Here is a 27,723-nt window from a genome sequence, read left to right as displayed (position 1 = left end):
TTCTCAGAGTGGGGGTGAGGGAGCCGGGGACATCTGAATACAGTTTGACACGCTTCGGCACGCAGCTCAAAAGCTGCATGTTGTGAGCTTGTATAGCCATTTTCAAAATATCTTGAAAAAGGGAATCAAATTTCTAATATTTTTGAAACATTGTATTGACCACAGGCGCGCGCACGAGCAAACACACAAACACGAGCAAACACACAAACACGTGTAAACCTTCACACATCTGTTCCAGTGAGAGCTGGGAGGTGTCAGCTGCGCCCTAGCACAGTAATAATTATAATGACTCTCTCCAGGAGAGACATGGAGACAGACAGACCGAGAGACATGGAGACAGACAGACAGAGAGACATGGAGACATGGAGACAGACAGACAGACAGAGAGACATGGAGACATGGAGACAGACAGACAGACAGAGAGACATGGAGACAGAGAGACATGGAGACAGACAGACAGACAGACAGAGAGACATGGAGACAGACAGACAGAGAGACATGGAGACAGACAGACAGAGAGACATGGAGACAGAGAGACATGGAGACAGACAGACAGACAGAGAGACATGGAGACAGACAGACAGAGAGACATGGAGACAGACAGACAGAGAGACATGGAGACAGACAGACAGACAGAGAGACATGGAGACAGACAGACAGACAGACAGAGAGACATGGAGACAGACAGACAGAGACATGGAGACAGACAGACAGAGAGACATGGAGACAGACAGACAGAGAGACATGGAGACAGCCAGAGAGAGAGACAGACAGAGACATGGAGACAGACAGAGAGAGAGACATGGAGACAGACAGACAGAGAGACATGAGAGACAGACAGAGAGACATGGAGACAGACAGACATGGAGACAGACAGACAGAGACATGGTGACAGACAGACAGAGAGACATGGAGACAGACAGAGAGAGAGACATGGAGACAGACAGACAGACAGAGACATGGAGACAGACAGACAGAGAGACATGGAGACAGAGAGAGACACAGAGACAGACAGACAGACACAGAGACATGGAGACAGACAGACAGAGAGACATGGAGACAGACAGACAGAGACAGAGAGACAGACCGATGGAGACAGAGAGACATGGAGACAGACAGAAAGAGAGACATACAGATTACAGACGGAGTCAGAATAACAAAGAGAGACAGCCTAGAGCCAGAGGGAATGAGACAGAGAGAGAGAGAGAGAGAGAGAGAGAGAGAGAGAGAGAGATTGACATCATAGGTTGGGATTGTACAACAGGGTTCCTAATCTTTTCTATTAAGAAACATTGTAAAACAAACAGAGACACACACACACACCGAGATGACCATGATGATCACATGATGCTGCAGACCAGTGGCGGATCCCTGAATGCCTGCAGCAATAACTATTGGCTCGCCAAAAGGAGTATGTTTACAACAACGCACACACGCCATCGTTATAATGTCCAAATGGAGAATACATCTCCACCTGAAGAATGCTTACTCTACTTTTACACACGTCGACACTATGTAGTGAACCACAGTCCAATCAATTGATCGCTGCTTAAGCCATTTTGGGGCAGGAACCCCTTTTGGTGTTAGCATTATGTTATGCTTTAGCTATTGAAAAAATAGCAGATCTACAAGCTCATAGCGCGCCACCGAGTAGCGCGCTACGAGCTTGTAGGTCTGCTATTTTTATTTACTTTTAATCGAAGAACGACTGACGTTTTTATAGAATCTGATCTCAGGTCAGAATGGGTTAAGCGGCGGAACGGTTCCACACAGCTGACTCCTGCTGCTATGTGCTCATTTAAAACTGCTGCCGGTGCTTCCTTCTTGCACTGTCCTGCCTCTGTCGTTGGTGGAAATACCACTTTAAAAAGATGATTCGTCTTGTGCCGCATTAATATCCACCAACTTACGTCAGGGCGGCCACACTTGTATTTCCCTGAAATTGCACCTTTCTGATTTTAACACAGCTCTTACTTTATTTATTTATAATAAGTATATTGCCAGGGTATAATTCAAACATTCTTCAAAATAAATAGGCAAACATTGCCTACCGGTTTGTGAGCTTATAGGTCAGCTATTTTCGGCGAAGAGTTTGATGTAGAGGGGGGGGGGGGGGAAACAAGGGGCCGAAGTACAGACCCCTGGAGCACCCCGGTCAAATATTATATATATATATATATATATATATATATATATTATTTAAGTGGTTCAAATGGATCCCACGTCTCTGTCCACGCGTTAGGTACAACACTCAATAATTAATGTTGGAAAGAACAAGTGTTTAAGTGCTGAGCTCACTAGGACCCCAGTGGGCACTGTATAGGGGAGGGTCTCCAATAAGTACCGATGATGTTTATTTATTTTTTTCTCCATTTCCTGACATGTAGCCGTTTTGGATCATTGAATTGTTGGTAAAAAAAAAAAAAAAAAAAAAAAGAGGGTTACTGACACTGTAGCTCTTATGTTAAAAAAAGAAAAGAGGGTTACTGTACAGTAGCTCTTATGTTATGCCATTTTACTGTTGAAATTGTACGATGGCATTTATTATTGATTGCATTTCTCTGCGTGTCTCTGCTTGCTGACTCGGTCTGAGTCCTGAGAGTAGGGCCTACGTTTCCTTCCAGCACTGAGTGACACACTGTACTCCACTTCCTCCTGCATGTCTGGGATCAGTGGGATTATTGGGTAGAGAGCATCATTCTCACTGGCACTGCTTGTGCGTACACACGCACATGCACACACACAATGTCTAAACCTAACCTCAATCTTTTTCTAATTTATAACAACCATTTCCGCTGTGATGACCAGGACACACACACACACACACACACACACACACACACACACACACACACACACACACACACACACACACACACACACACACACACACACACACACACACACACACACACACACACACACACACACACACACACACACACACACACACACACACACACACACACACACACACACGATCTATAAAAATAGTGCTGGAACGTCATAACACCAACACGAGTTCCCATGGCAACGCAGCATGCTTCTCCTCCAAGGAGGGAAAAAAAGTTCTATCCATTTAGGGGTGACATCCTGGTGTCATCTAAAATATACGTTTAAACCATTCCATCCCAACCAGTGACGATACTGCACGTGGGCCCCAATAACTGGCAAAACAAAAGATTTCATCAGTGTTCATTATGACGGCACATTTTAAGTTAGGTTCTTTGTTTTTTGTCAGGTGAAACCTGACTAACATCTAGGTGTGAAATGTACGCGACCAGTCACGACCTAGTCGACTCCAGGGTTGCCAAGTCCGCTCCCCCGCTCTGGAGGTTGGTTATACCTTATTTCTGGGATCACTGGTAACAACCTCGTGATTGGCTGCTTCTAGCCAATGGGCCAGCAAAGGGGCCTCTGGGCAATTAACCTCGGTCCCAGGCTTACTTATCTGCGAAAAGTAAAGCCTGGTCACAAGGTAAGGCAGAGAAGCTATCGGCGGATGTATCCTCCGGAATATCCGTCAGATGTATTTACCCCGGATACGATATTTTTCCCGACTAATCACAACACTCGTTTCATTCGCGGAGAACGTAAACTGATTTGTAAAGCCTCAACGCCATTTCCTTGGGCAATACTTCCGCTAAAATCCCGCAACTTCCGCTGATAGTCTTTTCAGCGTAGGTCTTGCCCAGGGTGCTATGGGCAATGGGAAGTGCCTAAGGGGAGAGGCATATATCCCTGGCAGCAACGCAGACTGCAGACTAACACACTGACTGTCTGAGGCGGTGACTCGCAACGCAGCAGACAAGCATGATCACTCACAGTCAGTCACACTCACGGCTTGACGGGGAAAGACACGTTTGCAATGTTGGAACGTCACTCGATATAACTTCAAACCAAACGCGTGTTACTAAAATAATAACCATAAGCCTACTAATATGGCTTTCCCCAGCTAACTGCACACGCCTTAGTTGTTTTACTGTTCCACTGTTTTTATTGATTTTACTCTAGATATAGCTTTTTTTATTGTGTTGTTTTTTATGTATATATTTCTTTCCTTTATTTTTGTTGTTTCCCCCACCCCATGTAAAGAGTCTTTGGGTACGTAGGGAAGTGCTATATAATCTAAGATATTATCATTATTAATATTACATACAATAAACGGCAATGAAAAAAATTAAATACCTGTCAGACTTGTATGTTTTCTTTAAAACCTTGAACAATTAGTTTTCATTGTGATAAATTGGAACATAAAAGTATATTGATCCAAGCCGGAACACCGACATCGATTGGTTGCTCATTAAAATAAACATGCTCTGAAAGTGAAAATGCCTTTTGGCTGCCGTGTTAAGTGGCAATATGAGTTATATGTAATAATACGAGTAGCCAGCCACCCAGCAGTAAAAAAACACAACTTTTCATTTTAGAATCTGCAATAATCTATTTGCACAAACGTTTCATCCAAGGACATCTCACACATTCTTTTTACTTTGTTCCATGTAGCTCATTTCTTATTGAAAAGTCCTCCTTCGTCAGCTGGTGTAAATATTTCATCTTTTCATTATAAATAATAAGGAACAATATCCCATTTCAGTGAGTGAGGGAGAGAGAGAGATGGAGAGAACGTTGGGACAGAGGGAAAAGCGAAAGAGAGACAAAGGGAGAGGTGTGTGCGTGCGTTCTTGCGGGCGTGCGAGCCAGAGAGAAAAGGAAGTCTAGTCAGTCAGACAGTGTCAGGGTGTTATATCATTACAAACAGTGTTACAGGCCTGCAACACTTTGTTGTTGCAATGCTGTAAATAGCAGATCTACATCATGCTGACAGCGCGTTTGTGACCTGCTATTTCCAGCATGCAACGTAGTAATGAATGGCCAATCAAGGCCACTCACCAAGAGGACAGCTGTGAGAAGACGAGACCACAGAGAATCCTTCTGATCTCTCTCTGGTGGGAGGGTTGATAACTACTCACTCCACCAAGCCTTGAATACAGGGAGATTATTTCGTTTTTTGTTGCATTTCTGAGCCAATAATCCAATATTTGCGGTGCAAAACTGTATAAAATAATAACACCAATAACAAGACGCCAAAACAACTCTCACGGTGTTAATACATGAGACGCCTACTTATGACTCAGGTTCAAAGAGAATGTTTAATTTAAGTGTAAAGTGTGTAATAAATAGACAATACGTAATGTCTTGGGTAAAGTATTCCTCTAAAGTGTAGATTCACCAAGCTTCAGTGGCGGATATAACTATAAATATATTTACTATAGTTGTACTGTACAATTTAGTTTGTGTAACATTTACAATCCCACATTGTCAAAGTGACGGAATTGGAAGGTTCGCAATACGCAGTTTGAAAATCCACATCCCATGCCTCCCTGCACTCAATTGCCCCAGCATATGACAGAGAGAGAGAGAGAGAGAGAGAGAGAGAGAGAGAGGGGTCCAGAACAAGGATAGAGAGCCGAGATTTCATTATAAGTGAAGTTTAATCTTCAAAGTCGCAGGGAGCCGGGCGCTGCTAACCAGGGATTCCCTATCGCAGAAAATGACCTTTTCAGCTGACATCAATCTGACAGAGGACAGAGTTATACCATGTCGTTTTGACGGTGTCTCGCGCTAAAGAAAGAAAATGCTCACAATGCGTGAGTGTGACCTTGACCTCAGAGTAGCCAATTATTTTACCACCTTTTTATCCAGAAAACGAGTTATCTAAAAAATATGTTTTTCGAATATCTGACTCGTTTCCTTGTTCTGACCTTCCATTTCTATTATTTTTCCCTTTCCCTGAAAACTACAGGGGGCTTATTGTCCAAAACATGTTCTTCTCACCCACTGTTTTACACCAGAAAAAAGGTTGAATACCCTGCAGATGTGACTGATATTCTTGGGGGGGGACATTAGCCAAAAATAGCAGAGGGAGCTTGTAGATTTGGTGTAGACCTTTTCATATCAAGGTCCATCATTGATTTGGCATTTGAGCCACGGACAACCAATTTTGATGAGATTTAGCCTCTCAGGCGCAAGACCTTTTTGTCCACAATTCCATGCTGTATTGAATGTGGTACCATAGGAGAGATAACAGGGAAACGTTGATCAAAATAACAAATATTTTACTGTCTCCAATTGTGTAGACTTCTTGAAAAATAAATAATGCAGTCGTTTAACAATAATGTGACTCTTGAGAGCATAATATGAAACCAATTGCAGGTCCATTTGATTTCATTTTACGCTCTCATCATTTAGCTGGGGAACACCTGGAACCCCCTCAAGGACCACTGGTTGAAAACCAATGCTGCAAAAAGCAGTCCAAGTACAGAGCCAACTCGGGTCCAGTTTAGTCTTAAACTTGACTTCAGCTCCACAATACTGTTTTGTGTTCCTCCATCTCTGTCCTGCCATGACACCAGCCATCATCACCCTCACACAATAACACAAACACCCTTCACAAACAGTGCTGGTACACAGAGTTTCCTACACTCCAAACAGTGGAATGATCACACACACAGCACACGCGCACGCACACACACACGTGCGTGCGCCCGCACGCACGCACGCACGCAGTGACTGAAAATAGACCATCTACAAGAAACTAGACAGTCTACAAGCTTGATAGCCAATCTACTAAGAACATAGCCAGTCTACTGTACAAGCTCAAATAGCTGATATAAGAACATAGCTGATCTGCGGTTACTGTACTTGTTTTACATCCCAATCTACAAGAAAATAGCCTACAAGCTCAAATAACTGATCTTGACTATAAGAAAAGTCCTGATGTACTGTACAAGCTCAAATAGCCATTCCACAATCAAACTGATTTGATTATGCATATATCCTATATGTACAGCATATTATACATCACACAAAAGTCCCTGACAAAAGTGTCTGTGCATGTATTAATAGAATATATAAACAACAGCTGTTGATTACACATGTTTGTATCATATATAAACACCAGTTTCCCTTTGCGGTCAGAATTTGAACGTCTCCTCCTCCCTCATCCAAAACATTCAAATCCAGACGGACTGGTCTCGCCCGCCATGCCACATCACATCAACCTCGTCTCTGAGAAACAAACAAGGCGGCGTGTATCGCATGACGTATCACATGACAAATCTGGCCAGAGTGCATACTGCACATACCAACATTTCTGAGAGGGTTAAACGCTCCCTTTCATACATCTCAGATGAAATAGGGATTTATGTGTGGGCTTGTGGGCAGCTGTATTCATAAAGAGGAACTAAAAATGATGCAGCCGACGGAAGTACAGTTTCATTCAACAGTTCCAATGACACAAATATATATATATATATATATATATATATATATATTTAGATATTGTCCATCTGATACACTAAGACTCGCAGCTAGTAATTTAAGTGTCCAGTGCCCGGGCCGCTGGAGGAGCGGTCCGGGCTCCTGGGCTACAGTGTAGCCTCACAGGTTTGAGTCCCGATCCCGACGGCCTTTGCTGCGTGTCACTTCCTATCTCTCTCACCCCATTTCCTGTCAGCCTACTGTCCTATCTATAATTTAAAAAAAAGATATAAAAGCCCCAAAAATACATACAGTACACCAAAAAAGTTATTTATGGGTCCACTCCAGACAGACAACATTCCGTGTTTTGTTTTTTTATGGGCTATTACGAGGTCTGCCACTACACCTCCCAGCAACCCCCAGACATGTTCAGGCCACTGGGTATCCCCCACAATGCATTATGCTGTTCGACTTAATCGTGGACGGACGCACCAAGATTGAATAGAGGGTATGCGTGTGACATCATCATCATCATCATACCCGGAAGTTATGCAGGAATGCCTACTGAGTGGCCAAAAACGACTTTCTGGCATTGACAGCCCATACATCCAAACAGAAAAGTCATATTTTATGGCATTAAATGACTTAAAACAATGTTAAATTCACTTTGTCACTCACTTTGCCACTCGATCTGCCATTCACTTTATGCATGCGCATACCCTCTATTGCGCACAAAGCCATCATACACAACATTATAGTCATTTCACGCGAGACTTGACTTTGCAGATTAATTAACAGCAATTAAAGCAAAAAAATAGAAAAGAAAAGCTCAAAAAAGGGGCATTAAAATACTGTAAGTGGTCTTTTTTTTATCTATAAAGTAACGTTAAAGTGCCTTGACTTGATTATTCTTTTGAAATTCGACAGCTAAAGAAGAGTAACGCAGATACTGTACGTTGCACATTCATATTTAAAAGTGTGTTAGCTCCCTAATGTCTGACGCGTTTCATTGTGTGTTAATTAGCGGTGGGCTGAACCCATTTATTACAGAGGCATTCCTTTGTAGCTTTTCGGCCCCAGCATGCATACAATCTCTAAAGCCTCCCATTTCAGGCAGTAATTACAGTGAGGGGAGAGATAAAGACAGTCATTTCGGTATGTAGAACTCTTCCCAGGCCTTCTAAAAAAAGTACAGGAGCACAGAGGTCAACTGTCGGCTCAACAGAACGCAGTGAGACAGGGGAGGAAAAATAATGAACGCATTAACAGCCCGTTGTTGCCGCTGTGTAGCAGAGTGCATCGTCCATGGGAACTAGGCGACGTGTGTGTGCGTGGTGTGTGTGTGTGTGTGTGTGTGTGTGCGCTCGCGCACGTGCCCCCACCAGGATAGCAGAGAAATGGACATTGTGAGGTCAATTCATTGTGGTCCTCGCAAGAGAAAAGGTTACTTTAAACCCATTAAGACCTGAGGCCGATTCTACAAATGGCTTCAAAATCACTAGTTCTCACACTTTCAAGATTTTTCAAAAATGTCCAAAAATAGCAGATGTATTTGTGTACAAGCTCGCAGCGTGGCACAGAGTGAGCTTGTATAGTCAATGCTGACATTTTTAGAGTTACTGTAGGCCTTACGGTTAAGGTACAAATTCAGGTTAGGGCAAGGATTCATGGGAGCTGTGAAAGGACCATTTGCAAATTCTGAGTTAGAGACCCGCTGTTAGGGTCCATTTGGTTCCCATTAACTATCAATAATTTAGCTGGGGACCCCATGGAAACCCTTAAAAAAAAGACCACTGGGGGTTTCCCGGAACCCAACTTTGAGAACCATTGATTTATAAGATAAAAACACAGCTGGCATGACAAAATGCCTACCTGGTCTTGAAAGCGAACGGCCATCTTGACGCACCGGTAAAGGCAGATGGACAGAAGGACGGACGATAGCATTTACCAACGGGTAGACGGACAGACGGACGGGCAGGCGGTAATGTTTAGTATGAACGGTCGGCTACAGAAACGAGCCAGGACAGAGGGCCCGGGAAACAACATCCTGATCGCTCACGCCACTACGAGCTATGAAGTAGGCTTGCAACACTTCAAATCAAAGTAACGTGCCGCGATTCAATGTACGCTGTGAGCTTGTAGTTGTGCAATTTTTGTAGGGCGCCGTTGTAAGGCAAGGAATTAATGAGACTACCGGTAATTAATTAAGCCGATTATAAAACATATTAGAAATGTTTTGCGTTGATTCGTTCTCAAAAGGAAATCGATAATAAGTGCACCTGGGCAGATAATCATAATTAGGTGCAGCCCTGGAAGAGAAAGTGTCCGAATAGAAACACAGACATTCCTTAACACTCCCTGCTGTGCTGCTACAGAGTGCGTCTCACGCTGACGGACAAGAACGCAAGAGGAGAGCGGCGGAGTGGAGTTACACAAACGGACACGTTCCCCGCAACGATACGTTGCCCCCCCACGCTGACTGGTTTGAGGACCAATGGAATGCCACCTGAGACTAGTAGTGGTGACCTGATGGGCGCTGGGGATGGTAACCCAACCCAGCTCCATGTCACCCAGCGCACGCCAGGCCCCGTGGATACACGTATCCGCCCCGGGCACTGAGACAAAAAAGCACTCAGGGTTCAACTCCAAAACAATGACATGCACTTCCATGGACGCATGCCCTGCGAATAATGTCTGCGTTATTATAAAAAAAAAATTAGCCAATTACTGAGACCCAAAATGCTTGCTTAGCGTGAGAGGTCTTCTCAACCTCCACAGAAATGTTCACGGCTATCTGTTCCCTTCATTGGCAACAACATAAAAAAAGGTTTGGTGGGGGGTCACCAGTTCAAATATAATTATTTTTGGGAGTCCTAGTTCAAATATGATTATTGTTGGGGGTCCCCAGTTCAAATATTATTATTTTTGGGAGGCCTAGTGATTTTGTTTGCGTTTACGCATATACGCACACGCGCTTTTAGGTCCAGTCCTATTTTAAGTGGGTGTACGCGGGGCTCGCGTGTGCGTGTAAACGTGTGCTAAAAGCCTGGTGTAGCCCGGCTGTCAATTCAAATATGATTATTGTTGGGGGTAACCAGTTCAAATATTATTTTGTGGGTGTTCTAGTTCATATGATTATTTTTGGGGGTCCCCAGTTCGAATATGATTATTTTGGAGGGTCCCCAGTTGAAATATACTTAATTGTGGGGGTCAAATATAATATACTTTGGGGGTCCACAGTTCAAATATGATTTTTTTTGGGAACCCTTGCCCTCGGGAGCACTTCACTCCTCTTGTATCACTTCTTGATGCTAGTTTTATAAGCAGATAATATATTTTGGTTTCCCCTTCTGGCGAGCGATGCCAGCGTCACGCACAACGTATAAATCAGGCTTCCAATCTAATCCAGGAAAAGGTTTGACAGATGGTAATCTGTTTGGTTCTGTGGATGCACTCCCTTTAAAACCCCACAGTTGTTCTGATAAACAAAGCAAACCACAAGAAACGACCGACTTTAACAGGAGGAGGAGGAGAAGATGGGATCTGTCAGATAGGAGTGGATTCCTGTCAGGATCAAAAGTGCTCAAGTATGAAGTCAGGAATACAGCCAGTGGAACGCACCCTTGATGTGGAAAATGAGATGAGACAACTGGTGTGTGTATGTGTATGTGTGTGTGTGTGTGTGTGTGTGTGTGTGTGTGTGTGTGTGTGTATGTGGGGGGGGGCGTGGGTGGCGTTTCTTCCCCTTCGGAGCACATGTGGAATGTCTTTAAAGTGGAGCGGAGAGGAGATGATGAGGCTGATGATGTCTGATATTAAATCCTCTTCCTGCAATCAGCTGCCATCTCCCCCATCTCCCCCTCCCACCACCACCACCACCACCACCCAGCCCTCGCAAACCAGAACCTCCAGTCTAAACATCTCTTCTGTATAGGCCCGTCTCAATTATTACATAATCGCCTAATCACATTCTCAAGCATTTTCCAAAAACAATTGAGAAATAGCTGATCTACAAGCTCACAACACATCACAAAGTATACAATTACTGCGCTCTATATATATATATATATATATATATATATATATATATATTATATATATATATCTGCCATATCTGTCATATCTACCTGTGCAATTTGTGAAAATGAAGCCTAAAAACCAAACCTAAAAACAAGAAAGAAAAAAAAGAAAATCTAAAGAATTTCAGAACTTTGCAAAAGAATAAAAACAACTACGAAGTAGTCAAAATAGCCGATCCAGATACCGTGATGGCTAATATGTTGGCAATTTCAATCCATCCGTCGGGTTCTAATCAAAACACGTGTTCTCATTGCTGCCTGTCCTCCCTTTCTCGTGTACCACACACACACACACACACGCGCGCGCTGCGTTGCGAGCAGGTGAGATCCATCTGGCAGAGAGGAGAGCATTAGGTCAAGTGTTTGTTCATCTCTCATCTCAACAGCAGAAGCTCTGGAAAGGTCAAGAGCACTCTACTCTGCACTGCTGATCCTCACTGATCCACAAAATACGTCGGCACACTATGGAAATGATCACGTTTACCTCCTTTTGCGCTCCCTAGGCTCGTCACGATTACATTATTAAGTTGACAATTAATTGTCTTACAAATAATTACGATTTAATTGTGTCTTTAGCCTTGAACGTTGGACAACCACGACCTCGTAATAAATATTGTGCAGGGAAGTTATGACAAATAACTTAAATAACTGACTATTTAATAATTTGATTAAAAATAGCAGAAATTGCCGATCTACAACATTACAATGTGACACATTGTAAGCTTCTATCTGTTATTTCGACTTTTTATGTTGACAATAATGCAAAAATAATTGCGACTATATCAAATAATTGTGATTACACCATTATGTAATAATTGTAACAGCCCTGATGCTGGCCTAACTAGGCAACCAAAGTCATGACAGCCCCATATCTTCATGACATGATCCAACCCCATTACAGCCCTTCCAGGTGCCCGCTCACTGGAATGCTGTCCGGGTCCGAGCCTTCCCTAAACAACGCTCCACACGTCCTAGACACGTCTCCCTCCTGGCCCCCAAGCTCTTAGCTGTGGGATAAACTCCCCACACTCAATTTCAATTCAAAGGGCTTTCCCAATGTACCACCTACCTCACCCCCTAGCACTCACATCTCCCTAGCACTCACCTCTTCAGACTCCAACTCCCCCACTAGCACTCACCTGTCCATCCACAGAGGGCGCAGCCATTACTGGGGTGTACCATTAAGCTGATTAGCTACACCAGGCCTAGAGGGCACTGCTCCATGCAAATCCATGGCACCCCTCTCTGGATTTGCCTAAATCACTCACCTCTCCAGTCTCCACCTCACCCCTTGTCACTCCTCTCTCCCTAGCTGTGTCCCTTATTGTCCCCTTTTGTTCAATAGATGCTAGGTTACTAAGTATGCAGCCATAGCTAAGGTCACTATTGTTCTTATGTTTTTGTTCCCTACGTTTTATTTTCCCTCGACCACATGTACAGAATGGTATTTAGACAGCACGTTGTTTAGACTACACTAGGTTTATTGTTTACCATGTATCCTATAGATCCCAAAATACATAATGTTATTAGCATCCAGACAGGTCCATTGTTCACCTGCGGCTGCTATCCTAGTACATTGTTCTCTCTGCGCTCTATTTGTTTGACTATTTAGCTTGTTTACTGACTAGAGTTCATGTTTACACTGCTTATTCTGATCTCACACTTGTCAAATCGCTCGGGGTAAGAGGTTGAGCGTCCTCCGCTAAAACCTAACTTAAAAAAATTGTCACGAGGCGCCACAGGCCAGCAGAACGCACGGCAAGCCCCAACTAAAGAGCAAACAGGCCCACAGGGCTGCATAATGAAGGCACAGGAATCCACAGTACGAGAAAACAGTGCACTCATTAATAACACGGTGACATCATCACAATGGGACCAGTCAGACAGACAGACACAACGACCGAATGAAGACACAGAGAGAAAAAACAACACCACCATAGAGAAAGGAAGGCAGATGATGGGAAGGGGTTCTAAATGAAAGGGGGACTTGTTTCAGTGGTTCTCTAAAGCGGGTCATTGTCTAAGTAAACAATAAACCAAACCAAAGCAAAACAGCACTTGAACAATCGGTCCTTGTGCTTGGAGTGCTGTGAGCTTATAAAAACTAAACCGTGGATGGCTTTTAGGACGAGCCGTGGAGGACTGACTGCGCTCTGCTAATCTCAAGGCCTCCGTTTGTCGACTTGACTGACTTGACTGAGCTATAGCTCTGTGTAGTTCAAGCACGTCCACACACGAGATCTCCTGAAAATAGCCGATCTGCTTATAGATCGGCCATTTTCGGTGTGTGACATGATCAGCTTGCAGCTGAATCGACCTGCAGGTGAGAAACTCAAAGTGGGCAAGCTGAGGCACAGCAGATACATTGATCGTGTTCTGGCACACGATTATGAATCCCACCACAGCTCTAGGATAGACCCGTCTGATTAGGCGTAGTTTTACTGAGTTTTACTTAATAATAATAATAAAACTTTATTTGCATAGCACCTTTCATGACATGAAATGCAGCTCAAAGTGCTTTACAGAGCAATGGAGAAAAAAAAGAAAGAAAAGCAAGGCATAAACATTAAAAAACAAGAGCACTTAGAGCAGTAATGCAATACAGTGAGGACATGAATAACAAAAAATGTCTTGTGCTTTAAAAATGTCTACAGAGGCTGCCTGTCAAAGGTACAGTGGGAGTTTGTTCCATGCCGTCGGCCCATAGAAGCAAAAAGCTGCTTATTTTTTAGTTTTCTTTTTAATATAGCACAAGTGCGTGTTCAGTGCGTGCATGCATGTCGTTTGATTGGTGAGTTGAGAAGGAGGGGGCCGGGGTTGCGAGCAATGGCCAATAGACAAAATAAAATGAAAAAGGAATGTTACAGAATACAGATCAATTTGACAGAGAGAGTTAAATGAACACACGGCAACACTTAATTCCGGTGTGCAGATTCTGCCTCTACTATCCGGTCAACAAAGAGTAATGCGCGTCTCCCAGGAGAGCGTTTGATAAAACTCCCACATTCCCCGTTTAGGATAAACAGTGTTGTGATTTAGGTCATACACGAGTAAATACTGTAAGTCAGATCAGATGGGGTCAAACAGCGCTGCCCTGCCCTTTGGCCGACAGGGTGTGGTCACTCGTCAGTGTGAGTCTCTGTGTAAAAGGGAAGTCTCTCTGTAAACCGCTACGCCCTCCGCGCTTCCTGCCATTCCTCAGATAAACATGAGCAACATGCACGCACGCACAATACGCACGCCTTACTGCCATGAGCAACATGCACACACATACAGCACACACAAGCCTTACCGCATGAGCAACATGCATGCAAATAGGCACGCCTATCCCGCCATGAGCCACATGCACGTTGCACACGCCATTGCCTTTTATTCTTCAAATATCTGACCTGCTTGTATCTGTATATCATACTGTACATGGGCAACTGGCGGCCCCCCACCTTCGCCTTATCCGGCCCACAGGTTAATATTAGAATATTGATATATTATTGATTTGATTTCTGCTGTTACAATTCCAAAACATGCAAACATGACCCACTTGAATTACTACTATAATAGTAGAGTGACTACGCCGACTAGTACAATGTTATTTTTATGTCCAATGCAGTGTACCGGTATTTAGATTTAGTTCATAAATGTAACATAGGTATAACTAAATGCATTTAGGATTTCAATTCAAATATAGCTAAAATAGCTCAAAACGTGTCGCACTGCGAGGTGTTTGGAGCTTGTAGATCGGCTATTTTTGCTACGACAGTAATATGCAATGTGGCCCTCTGAGTGCATGAGTGTGGAACTATAGAGCGTCTCAGGCCCGCCCCCTTTCAGAACGACGAGTGGCCCAGGAAATGATTCTCCATTCATTTTCTCCATAGGCTTTTCAAAAAGTATTTATTTAAAGACGGTTACGCCGCGGACAAAGCCAACTCGGATCGTGACAAATCATGACAATATTTACAATGTTTTGGGGCAGATCAAATAATTAGTAAGAAGAAAAACAAAACAAATCGTGTTGTATCCTGCCTTTATTTTCTTCTTTCAAATTATTTGATCGGCACAAAATATTGTGTTTGTTGTCATGATTTGTCACAATCCGAGTTGGCTTTGTCCGCGGCGTAACAGTCTTTAAATAAATACTTTTTGAAAAAAAAAAGCCTCTCCATCGTCAAAGTTGCCCGCCACCCCTGCTGTATATCATTGTTGTCGGGGGGGAAACCTTGTATGTCCAAAACTGTTACTTTTCAGAAAAAAGAAAAAAGAAAAAAAAAGAACCTGTGATCTCTTCCAAATGGTTCTTTAAATTACAATGATAGTCATTACTGTCTGTGGTTATTATTTAGTCACAAGCTCTAGATGATACTTTTCATTGGTTCAGCCATCAATGTACATAACTTAAAAAAACATAAAATATACTTAAATAGCTTGTAGATTTGCTATAACCTTGACATATAAAAGGAAATTAAAATATGGAGATACAAAGTTTCTGCCCGACAGCGACGAGGGGGGGGGGGGATTCTTTGTGATATCTTAGGGCAGCTTCCCAAGCCGGGGTCTGTCTGGACTCCCATTGGAGGGGCAGAGATTAAAATAGGGTGCATTTGTCATCCCAAAATGAACAACGACCTCTGCATCCACGGGATGTACTCAGTGATGTAAATAGGTTGTCAATGTAATGAGTCCCTGGATACAGGCATGGTCTTTTAGATGAGTCCCAGGGACATCTTATGAGTCCCACTTCAACGACGTTAGGAGTCATATTTTGCCATTTTTACAAATTGCAGCATTTAACTTTCATTGTATAAGGATATAATGTGGTTATATTCATGTAGAAAACATGAAATTATTATTATAACTAAAGATAGCGAAATAAGCTATAATAAAAAACAGTAGTACAGTAGTGCATCCCGTGGATGCAGAGGTCGTTGTTATATTGCTTCCCTTAACTATAAACTGCATTTTGGGATGCAAAATGCACCCTATTTTAATCTCTGTGTACTACTATACTGTACTGTTTATTTATTTTGCTAGCTTTAGTTATAATATAATCTGTTTCCTACATGAATATAACCACATTATAACCATATAAACTGAAATGAGAGTTAAATGCTGCAATTTGTAAAAGTGGCAAAATATTTTTCCTAACGTCGTTGAAGTGGGACTCATGTAACATGTCCCTGGGACTCATCTAAAAGACCATCCCTGCATCCCAGGACTCATTACATTGAAAACCTATTTACAGCACTGGAGGGGTTCCATATTCTATCACAGTTTGGAGGCAGCCCAACAGTTGCACAAAATCATTCTAGCACAAGAAACATCATTCTGGAGCACACTAACACGTTCTTTTCTTACGTTTCAAAAGGTTTAGAGGGGGGGGGGGGTCAAAGTGGTACGATTAGTCACACACGTTACCGCAGTGAAATTTGTTCTCCGAATTTGATACATCTCTTGGAGCGGTGAGCCGCAGCGTGCACCACGCTCGGGAATCATTAGCTGATTTGACCCCCAATCCAACCCATTGATGCCGAGTGCCAAGCAGGGAGGCATTGAGTCCCATTTTTACAGTCTTTGGTATGACCCAGCCGGGGATCGAACCCCCGACCTCCCAGTTTCAGGGCGGACACTCTAACCATGCACAAGAGCCACTGTCTGGTCAGTTAGGTGTTAAGTGTCTTGCTCAGGGACGGTTCGACACAGACCGTGGGCTGGGAGTTGAACCGGTGACCTTGTGGCTACCAGATGGTCTCTCTAGTCTACTCTCTTAACCTGACGCTGCCAGATGGGGGCGGTATTGGGTAACCATGTTCCCCAACGTAGCCTTCATCTGGGATCTCTCAGGGAGCTGAGCTGACACCAATCCGTTCCGTACCGAACCAATCAGCGTGAGCTAATGGCGGGATATGTGCGAAACCGGATGTGAAGCTATATAGACACGTCAATAGGATTGGTTGTGTTTGCACGCCCACACGGTGATAGACAGACGGTCCCATCCAATCATCTACCAAGTATCTTGAAAAAAAAGGAACAGCCCCGTCATCGAATTTGCTTCCGCGATCCCAGATCCCAATAAGCTGCGAAACAAATTTGTGTAGCAAGCTTCTTGGATCTGGCAGCGTCAGGTTACTACTCTCTACCCACTCAGCTAAATAGTTGGAATAATCTGATCTGCTTTGCACTTTCATTCCTTCCACAGTATTTCTGTTCTTCATCCTGACTACAAAATGATTGTGCTTGTAAAAAGAAAAAAAAGCGGGGGGGGAAATCCCTCATGTTTTACCTGTAAACCTGGGATGTGACAATAATTGAGGTTTAAGTTGACGCCAAATTTATATTTTTGGTCTTTGAGCTAAAAAGTCGACTATGTGCCAGGTGACGCCCATGCACGAAATAAGTAAATTCAGCTTGTGTGATCACACAGGGAGACGCAAATAAAACAAACCATGTATTCAAATGTATACATGGGCCAAGCACACACACACACACACACACACACCCCCCCGGGAGGGATAATCGCACATATCCCGCCCTCAAGAATATCGGAGTTGGAACCTAAGACCTTGACAAGCCAGCCAGTAGCCACATTTACCCGCTGAGAGCTGTTCATGAGGTGGACAGCCTCTGGGGCACAAGAGTTAATAAATATTGAAACAATGAAAAGTATTAAGAGCTTGTGACAAAATAATAACTACATTGGGTCCGATGGAACAAAAAAAGGGTTAGTTGTTCCATTTGGTGAAAAGTAACAGTTTTGGACATCCAAGGCTTCCATGACAGAGAGTATGATGTTAAGACAAGATCAAAAGTATTAAAAAAAAAAAAAAAAAAAACCAAAGGGCAAAAACAGAGGAGAATGTTTTGATTCAAAAGTGGAATAAATAATAATTAGGACAGGTGGTGTGTTTCTGCGTTCAAAGAGGAAAGGCTATTTATACTCATTTAATTAATTTTTTTAAACAGCGTTGGAAGAACTACTCTGATGTTTTTGTTTAGTAAGTAAAAGTATCAATGCCAAAATAGAGAAACGTTTTGCGTTTTGAGTAAAAGTATAAACATTATGTAAAATAAGTTACTCACAGTGCCAAAGGGGAAAAAGAATAATCAAAATCTTTCAATGTGTGTCAAAGTTTAGCAGATCTACAAGCTCACAATGTGTCACATCACACTGTATAAAATAGGGCTTATTGCTTGATGTATGTTTGTTAATAATACTTCAACTTTACAAAGTAACTTGTTAAAAAGGTGTCGAGTAATATATTAAAATATTAACATTCTCAAGTGAAGTAAAAGCACCTTAAAAATTGTACTGAACAGTACTTGAGTAAATGTACTTTCCACCACTGTCCAAAGGGCTAGACAAAGCAGAATGGTTTGATTCAGTGGAGACAAAGAGGCATTGTGCAATTAATAAGGACAGGTGCTGTTTCTCCCTTCAAAGGCAAAGGCTATTTATAGAAGGCATTTCAAATTCAAAACCAGTGGTGGATGAAAAGAAGAAGAAGAAAAAAATTACTAAGTAAAATTACCAATAGAGAGAAATATGCAAAATATTTCAAAATGTGTTCTCCGTGTTTCTTTTTGTAAAAGCTGATCTACAAGCTTTCAGATTGGCAATTTTTATTTGTTAAAGTTTTATTGGTTAATCTGTATAGTATAAGTAATAATAATTATTATTATTATAATAACACAAAAAAAGAGAAATACTCTACAAGTAAAGAAAAGTCCTTCGTTTCAGTTCAAAGGGAAAGTATTATTTATAGAAGTCATTTCAAATTCAAATCCAAACGGAAACCCGTTCCGTTCACTGGACGATTACTGTACACGGTTGCCATGCCCTGGATGGACGGTTGCTAAGGGGAAGTGGGTGTCAGTTCCTTTTCCCTGGAAGTACGTCCTGTTTGTGTCCTCGGGCACACACAACAGGAACTAAAATAGCAAGTGAGCGCACGCAGCCACACCACGCAGCGCACACACACACACACACACACACACGCATGCCGGCGGACCAATCAATGACATGTAATTACACCAGAGGGTGAGCGGTAGTGGTGACACATGCAGCAGGCTTGGTGTCGAGGCTTAGAAGACCTAAATTAACATGTTAGCTGTGTGTGCGTGTGCGTGTGTGTTCCACAAACTTAACAGTTAATGACCAATGTATCCACATGCCGGCTCTCTCTGCCCTTCTCTGTACTGAAGTGCTTGTAATAAAGTTTTCAAATAAATGTAGTGGAGTGAAAAAACTTTATAACATTTGCCTCTGAGATGTAGCGGAGCAGAAGTAAAGTACAAATACCCCTCAAAATTGTACTTAATAAGTAAATGTACTTAGTTACTTTCCAACAGTGACGCTGCCGACCACAGAGGGTCGGTCACTGCTGGCTGAAAACCTCAAAGCTGCTACAGAGCTATGCTGTGTTCACTCAATGTGTGAACTGTCATGACTCTGTGACCGTGTCTGAAGCCTGGATTATATTTAGTGGTGTGCCTGTGATGTGCACAAGCTCCACGAGATCTACAGCACACCACACACATCAGAGGCAACGGTAACAACAGGGACAGACAGACAGACATACTCCTGACAGGACAGGCCACTGTACTGCCGTCAGTGGCACTCTGTGTAGGAGATGAGAGAGAGGTGTACATGTGTGTGTGTGTGGGCGCGCGCGCGCGCGCGCGCGCGCGCGCGCGCGTGCGTGCGTGCGTGCGTGTGTCTGTGTTATTATTGTACCAAAAGCACATACCGGTAGTTGCGAACGCAGTGAGCCACTTACTATGACAGCAAGGGCTGAATGTCTGTGTGTGTGTGTGTGTGTGTGTGTGTGTGTGTGTGTGTCCCGCTGTTACACCACCCGCCCGCCACGAGAGGGCGCAGCTGTAGCACACACACACACACACACACACACACACACACACACACAGGGCGCAGCTGTAGCACACACACACACATACACACACACACACACACACACACACACAACCACACACACACGAGCTGCGTTCGCTTCCCGCGTTTGCGCGTCTTACTTGTACTAATTTTCCTGCATTGTCCTTACGAGAGAAAGTGGTATAGTTAAAAAAAAAAAAAAAAGTAATTAAATAAATACAAAAATATTAATAATACTCAAACACGGTACTTAAGTACAGTACATGTACTTGGTTACTTCCCACCAGGGGCAGTACAAGGCAGGGGTGGGGCGTGTTCAGGGACATGTCATTAAGTTGCATGAGGCCAGTGGCTTCACACACAGTGGACGGTGGATGGATGGCGACGGCGCAGTTGTCACTTGTCACCTGCATGGCACACAGCTGCTGTCGTGCTTGACACCAGGTCACGCATGCTGATTACATGTGAATCTTCAGTACGAACATGTATGGCTGTCACCATCATGACAGGATACAAATAATTGCGATTTTCTTTTTTAACTCTTTTTGCATTGGAGCATACGAATCAAAATTACATTAATTACTTGCGCAAGCAGAGCGCGCAAGTAATGTTTTCGCCCGGTCTCTTCCGCCGTGACAGCTGTCCCGCCATTCAATGTTTATGCAGAAAAACATCAAATCTGTGCCTGTTTTGCTGGGACCAAATGACCACAAATGACCATATTTCTTAAGTCATCATTTAGAGCTAGTCATACGTATACTATATACATAATCCGTAAAATACGTAAAAATAAAATAGCAAATTGTGCCTGATCTGCTGGGACCAGAGTACGTGGTGTGTATATGTATGACTAGCTCTTAATGATGACGTAAGAAATATGGTCATTTGTGGTCGTTTGGTCCCAGCAAACCAGGCACAGATTTGCTGTTTTCTTGCATAAACATCAAATGGCGGGACAGCTGTCACGGTTTTTGGCGCAAAGTAACCACAGTATACCGCTAATCAACTTACAACTACACACTCTATATAGTATATATGTATACGTATATAGTATATGCCTATATACTATATATATACTATATATAGTATATGCCTATATAGTATATGCCTGCTTTGCTGGGACCAAACGACCACAAATTACCATATCTCTTACGTCATCATTTAGAGCTAGTCATACGTATACTATATACATAATCAGTAAAAAATAAAATAGCAAGTTGTGCCTGATCTGTGCTGGGACCAGAGTATGTGGTGTGTACTGTATATGTATGACTATCTCTTCACCCAAACTTATATAGATAGAAACTTGAATCATACTTAATAATACTAGGTGTTTATATGCATAAAGTAGGTAGGTAGCAAATAGTTACATCTAAAAATTATACATTTCAAACGTTCCTTCACAGAGATACTGAGATTTGACAGTTTACAGCGGTCGAAAGGACTTGCGCACTCTGCTTGCGCACTAGCTGGCCATTTATGGCCTACTAGTGTGCAACAAGCAAGTATGCACTCGACAGAGTGCAGTTCTAGTTTATACTGTGATTATGTCAAATAAAAAGGCGATCAAGCGATTATAATTTGGAACAACACGCTTATCTATACATGTAATTGACATGTGTTGTATGTTGTAAAATTCTGGGTGTTTCTTTAAAGGTATATTCAGTAATTTCACTTAATTCAAATATCACTTATTTTTTTGTTTTGTTGTGATAATCCTCCCTACTATAGAGTGTGCTGGCCATATAAGGAGTTCCTCCCTGTCCCCAGTTAACCCCTGGGGGTCAAAAAACCTTAGGTTTCATTTTTGACTCTCTATCCTGATTGGACGAAAGGCTGGGTCCCACAGCCAAAAACAAAACCTAAGGTTTTTTGAGTGAAATCACTGAATATACCTTTAAGTCTGAGAGTTCAACGGGTCCATATTTACGCAGAGAGTGTGAAATAAAGAGATTGCCTTCTTTCGATGAGTTGGACGACGTCCTTTTGAATGACCCTAGTAATGTTCCTATAGTACAGACATGTCCAAAGCCTGGCCCGGAGCCAATCGTAGCATTAGGGCACATTTTAAAAGCTTCCTTCCAAAAAAATGTATTATTTATGGCCCATGCATGATAGTCATGTGAAATTAATACATTGAAGTGTGTTCTTAAATTAACCTGGGAAGATTTCTCAGGGATTTACAAGGATTCCTGACTGCCTATTCCATTATGTTATTTCACTGATGTGAAAGAAAGGGATTTCATTTTTGTAGAGACGTTTTCACACCTTGGTTACATTTAGCTACACTGTCATTTGAACAGAAGTTCAGCCAGAACTCCTTTGTACACAAGGCTTCTCTTGGACAGGTAATGATGTCATTTGCCAGTAAATTATGTCATCTGCTAGATCTCTCACACACCCCCCACACACAGACACACACACACACACACACACACACTGAAGAGCAGTAAAATGAAATTAACAATCTTTTGAATATTTTCTACAAGCTCACAACGTGATGCCATCTTCAAGTAGCCTAGATATAAGGTTGTTAAACAGATTTTTATGCTATATTAACCAATTTCGGCGGGGACCCCCTGGAACTCCCTTTGAGAACTACAATGTAAATGCTTGAGTGTGGCCTTGCTCATTCCCTGATGGACTGGATCGAGGGTAGCTACTGGGACTCTCTCTCTCTCTCTCTCTCTCTCTCTCTCCAAATTCCAATACCCAAATATCTGCTCACTGCCGCAATTATGGTCGTTCGCTTTTGGAGGAGTCGAGACGAGACCGGAGAGCGAGTGATCTCCCGGGGCCACCTTTGTTGTGCGTGCTCATACCAAAATGTAACATGGATGCATTGCATGCATGCGTGCGTGGTGCATGTGTGTGTGTTGAACAGTTGGGGTTTAAACTGCACAGATCTTGTTGTGCGAGAAAAATGCATGTCAAACAGCTCATTTATGAGAAGCACTACATCTAACGTACAGCATTAGATGCAGGAGTAGCGAGCGGGCAGGAGTGAGGAGTTGGAATGTGGCCGTCAGTCCAGCCTGCTTGATTCCTCCGGACTGGCATATAATCCTATCCTCCTCGCTGGGAGGCGGGACTAATGCGCGAGTGGAGTGAGCGACTGTGGAACTTGGAGGTATTGGAATTTGGCTACTGTCTCTCCCTCTTCCTCACTCATCCTCCTCCCCCCTCTCTCCGTCTCTCTCTCTCCCTGAAATAAAGCCATGAATAAATCTTAAACACACAGAGAGAGAGAGAGAGAGAGAGAGAGACTGGATATCGTTGCTGTCGGATATAAACCTGCAATCTCCAACATTTACAAAAAATAAATAAGTGTTCCAAATGTAAAATTTAATCCATTGTATGTTATATTAGTTAAATGTTCATAAAACCTATCAACACAGCTAAAAAACTAACAATAAAATAACCTTAATAATAAGCCTTATACCTTTACTTGAGTATTTTCATGTCTCGATCAAAGGCAAATATAGTACTTCTTTTTTTTTTACTCCACTACAAGTATCTGACAGAATAACTCATGTGACTCATTTCCATTGCAGGGTGAGCTGTAATGGAAAAGCGCTGGAGGTGTCTTGAGTCGCTGCCCAGGGCTGAAAGCTGTCAGAGCCCTGAATGAGGAGATGGTCCTCTCATAAATAAATGAAAATAAAAAAACTATTTTATTTGTATTAGTTTAATTTTACATATTCCCTGGGTGCTTCTCAGCAACTCAGTCAGTCAGTCACCCCTTGACTGCTCCGACACCGATTAGCAGTGGCTGTCGGTTTAATATTAGACGGCAATCGGTTCCATTCTATAGATATTTTTTCTGTACTCAGCAAATCAGTGGCACTGGATCTAGCAGCATATCCAGTGCCATTCTTTAACCAATTTAAGAACTTGACTGTTCTCAACTGTAACCATTTATACCATACATTTCATCGCCGCCTTGTTTTCCTCTACACTGAATCAGCTTGCCTAAAATAGCCGATCTACACTGTGACCTTGTTTTGTAACAGTTTGTTTTTGTACTATTTTAAAATAAAAAAATTAAATTAAAATTAAAATCTGAATAAGAATCTGAATAAGAATAATAATAATTAAAATTTTACTTAATTTAAATCAACACAAAGGATGGTTGGTTCCATTTGTACACTCTCACTCTCATAGATAAATCAACACACTAAAGATTGTACATTTTGTGCGCTGGCCAACTATTAAACCAGAGCGCAGTGGTTCTCAAAACATAATATTTGGCCACAGAAGAGGATACGTATGTGCCAGGGACTCCCGTAAGAGATTTGTCAAAAAATTTCAAAAACAGACACAGTGTTACACCTGTAATACTGCGGTTATATAAAGTATACAGTAGATAATTTATGCAATAGAATAGCCAAAACAATGGGCTTAAATGTTTAAACTGTTCCCAATGTTGCTGGGTACCCCCTGGACCCCACGTGAACTAGAGTAGAAGAGTACACACATTTCATATCTAGTGAAGTGTTCCTATTGGTGGAGACACCGGAACACACAACAGGTGTATCGACAGGAGCTGGAACGGGATTGGTCGCAGTCAGAGCAACACCTACCCGAACACTTTACCAATAGCCTACATAAAAGAAATAAACAAACACGAAATTAAAGTGAACGTGATTTATACTTCATCGGGTGATGCACAACGAAAAGGTATACAATATGGTACTTTTTAATCCACCACAATTATGTGTGAACTTGAAGACTTCAGTTTCAACTTGCAAGTTACTTTGTATATTTAGACCATTATTGGTCCACACAATTAACACACATTAACCACTTGAGCCCTATATTATAGTGCGGATATTACAAAAACAGCAGTGAGTTTGTAGATCGTCTGTATTTTATCGGGCAACAGAAACCCGTTGGGAAAGCCTTGGGTTTCCAGTAACTGCTCGAGTCCTGCGTTCCGGTTTTAGAGCCCGCCCTACTGCATCCGGTCATTCCCACGCACACATACATTGACGCACCGTTTCCGTATCCGCTCCAAAGATCCGGACCGGACGTTGCTACCCGATAGGCTAATCGGAACCCACCCGCCGAGCCACCGACATAAACTTACCCCGACGCTGTCGCTCTTGCTGCGGTATCCTCCTCCGCCTTTTACGGGCATTCTGGTTCCGTCGAGCCCCGAAAACAGTCGCGGTACGGAGGCGGAATCTTTACCAAAAGCGTGGGCTTTGTCTTCTCTGTGTGTCTAGTTATGTGAGGCAATGAAACATGGCTGTTTCATAAACAGCAGCATCCCAGAACAGACAGCGGCGTGACAGCTCTGCTCTCCCCGACTCTCCTGCACTCTCGCTGGGAGAGACACTTTGAACAAGCCCCGGTCTCCCCATACCACAGCTAAGGGGGGGGGGGGGTCTCTGCATTTCAACAAACAACTGTGTTACGTATGTCTCGGGCGTTTAATAGCAATGTAAAATAATAATTCAAATTAATAACAAAATAATAATGGAATTAATAACCTGATAATGATTCCATGTTTGGTTTATCAGTTTATCTGAGTATGCTTCATTTGACAGCTCGTCAGCCCCCCCACCCCGTAAACGCGTGAATGGTACGTTCCGGCCCCGGTGGGAGGGAGTGAGAGAGAGGGAGGCGTTGATTTATTATGTGAAAGTTTATATTATAAACATTGTGACGCACTGCTTGTTGTGTACAGTGTGCAGTTAAAATGTCTTGGAAAATACATCATAATCATAATTACATACAGTAGTGGCTATTCAATGTATGTTATGTGCTAATTTACAAAGTCTACGATAAAGGGTCTACAAACAGCCAAACACTGATACCAATGGTGGAAAGTATCACTACTCAACAAGTAGACCTATAGATTACTACAATAAATGCAGTTTGAGGTAGGCCTATGTCTACTTTTACTTTACTCGATTTCATTAGCCTACTCATTTCTAAACGTTTTGTTGTTATTGTGAACTTGCCCATTCTGAGCACTTTACTATAGCCTACAGAATTTGGTTTTGGATATGTTTTTTTTTAAGACAAGAGTCATTACAGCAATGCATTGATAGTATAAAGAGTATTATTATGTACTACATTATAATTTGTCCTTTGGAATACTTGGAAGTATTTATACTTGAGACTTCCCCCATGCAGGCAGCAGCAGTGTGACCTGTTCTGTGGCCCTTGAAACCCACAGCATTTCCTAAATAGCTCAGAGACAACTAGCTGACAACAGAGGAACTGTATGTGCCCTCATCCATGCCCCACATTATACTGGGAACAACAAGACAGATAGTCTCCTGAGAACCTAGCAACATGTTAAGTGTCTCTTTTGATTTTCCATAGGGAAAATCAACACACACGCAGTATTTTCTTTTTAACATATTCATTAACATAATATTCATTAAATAATGTAAATATTTTTTGGTAAATGTGTTGTACATTGTTCTAACATAATTATGTAGTGGACATAGGACAAAGGTCACAAAGTGTCACCGTGACAGGTTGTGATCGAGCTTGTAGCTAGAAGGTCTATTTCCACTCATTTGTCATTATGAAGAAGTATGTAGGGCTTAAGTGGTTAAGAAACCCCCCCCCTAGCCCCTCGTCTATTTATGTTTTTACAAATTGAAGTAACTAGATTGTCAAGTATAGTTTTTCTTATTATTATTTCCAGACCAGAATTCAATCCGTTCGAGTTTCGACTCCTGCTTCTGCTTGTGTTGCAAAGAGACGACTACAGCTCAGGTTTCAGAAACAACTACATTCGTTTAGCATCAGCGACTATCTCTACACCGACTGTCTCCATCCAAACCGCAGTGTGTGATCATGGCTGAAGAACATAACAAACCCTTCAACATCATCACAGAGGCTGAGCTGCAGAACATCAGCGACACCTAGAGGGAGCTGACAGAAACACAGTCAGGGGGGCATGGGATATTTTCAGGAATACAGTACAGCTTCCCTGAATTGAGTACTTAAAACTTTAGTTATATTCATAATGAAAAGCAAGCATTGAAGGAAATATTGTGAACTAGTTCTGTCGACTAATTATGTCAAGTCACCTGTTCTTTTCATAATAATGCTTCTATTCCATAACTGGACTGACCCTGCCTATTGTGCCTAAAAAGATGATTTAGTCAACCAAAAATATATTTAGACAGACCTTGATGGCGTCTTAACAGATTTTACACTGAAAATAGTCGAACTATACAGATATGCTATTTTCAATATATATAATTATATATTTTTTTAAACTTTAGCTGTTGAAAAATAGCAGATCTACAAGCTCGTAGCACGGCACTGATTGCAGCACTACAAGCTTGTAGATCTGCTATTTTTGAAAAATCATGAAAATGTGTGCAATTCTTTGAATATATATTCTTTCACAGCGTTCACAACGTTTTAACTCAAATATTTGCTTCTGGGGAGTCCCTGGAATGGGGGTCAGTGGCCAAATACAGATAATTCTGTGGGTCCTTGACGTGAAAACCTTTGAGCACCAGT

At 42.4% G+C, this 27,723-nt stretch overlaps 1 protein-coding gene across 1 annotated transcript in view; it reads right to left on the bottom strand.

Annotated features, from left to right (window-relative positions):
• The window catches only part of LOC310871780 (tight junction protein 2-like), a 69,592-nt gene extending 44,024 nt beyond the window's left edge, over positions 1-25,568 (bottom strand). Inside the window, exon 1 of the mRNA XM_083783416.1 lies at positions 25,316-25,568. Within this exon, the coding sequence (XP_083639542.1) occupies positions 25,316-25,366 (51 nt within the window). The 5' untranslated portion in view covers positions 25,367-25,568. The remainder of the gene's footprint in view (positions 1-25,315) is intronic.
• Positions 25,569-27,723: the final 2,155 nt, after the last annotated feature.

The sequence above is a fragment of the Protomyctophum parallelum genome (genome assembly GCF_964188405.1).
Source record: "Protomyctophum parallelum genome assembly, chromosome: 15".
Lineage (NCBI taxonomy): Eukaryota > Metazoa > Chordata > Actinopteri > Myctophiformes > Myctophidae > Protomyctophum > Protomyctophum parallelum.
The sequence above is the reverse complement of the archived record's forward strand: the minus strand, read 5'-3'. Positions and strand labels throughout refer to the sequence as shown.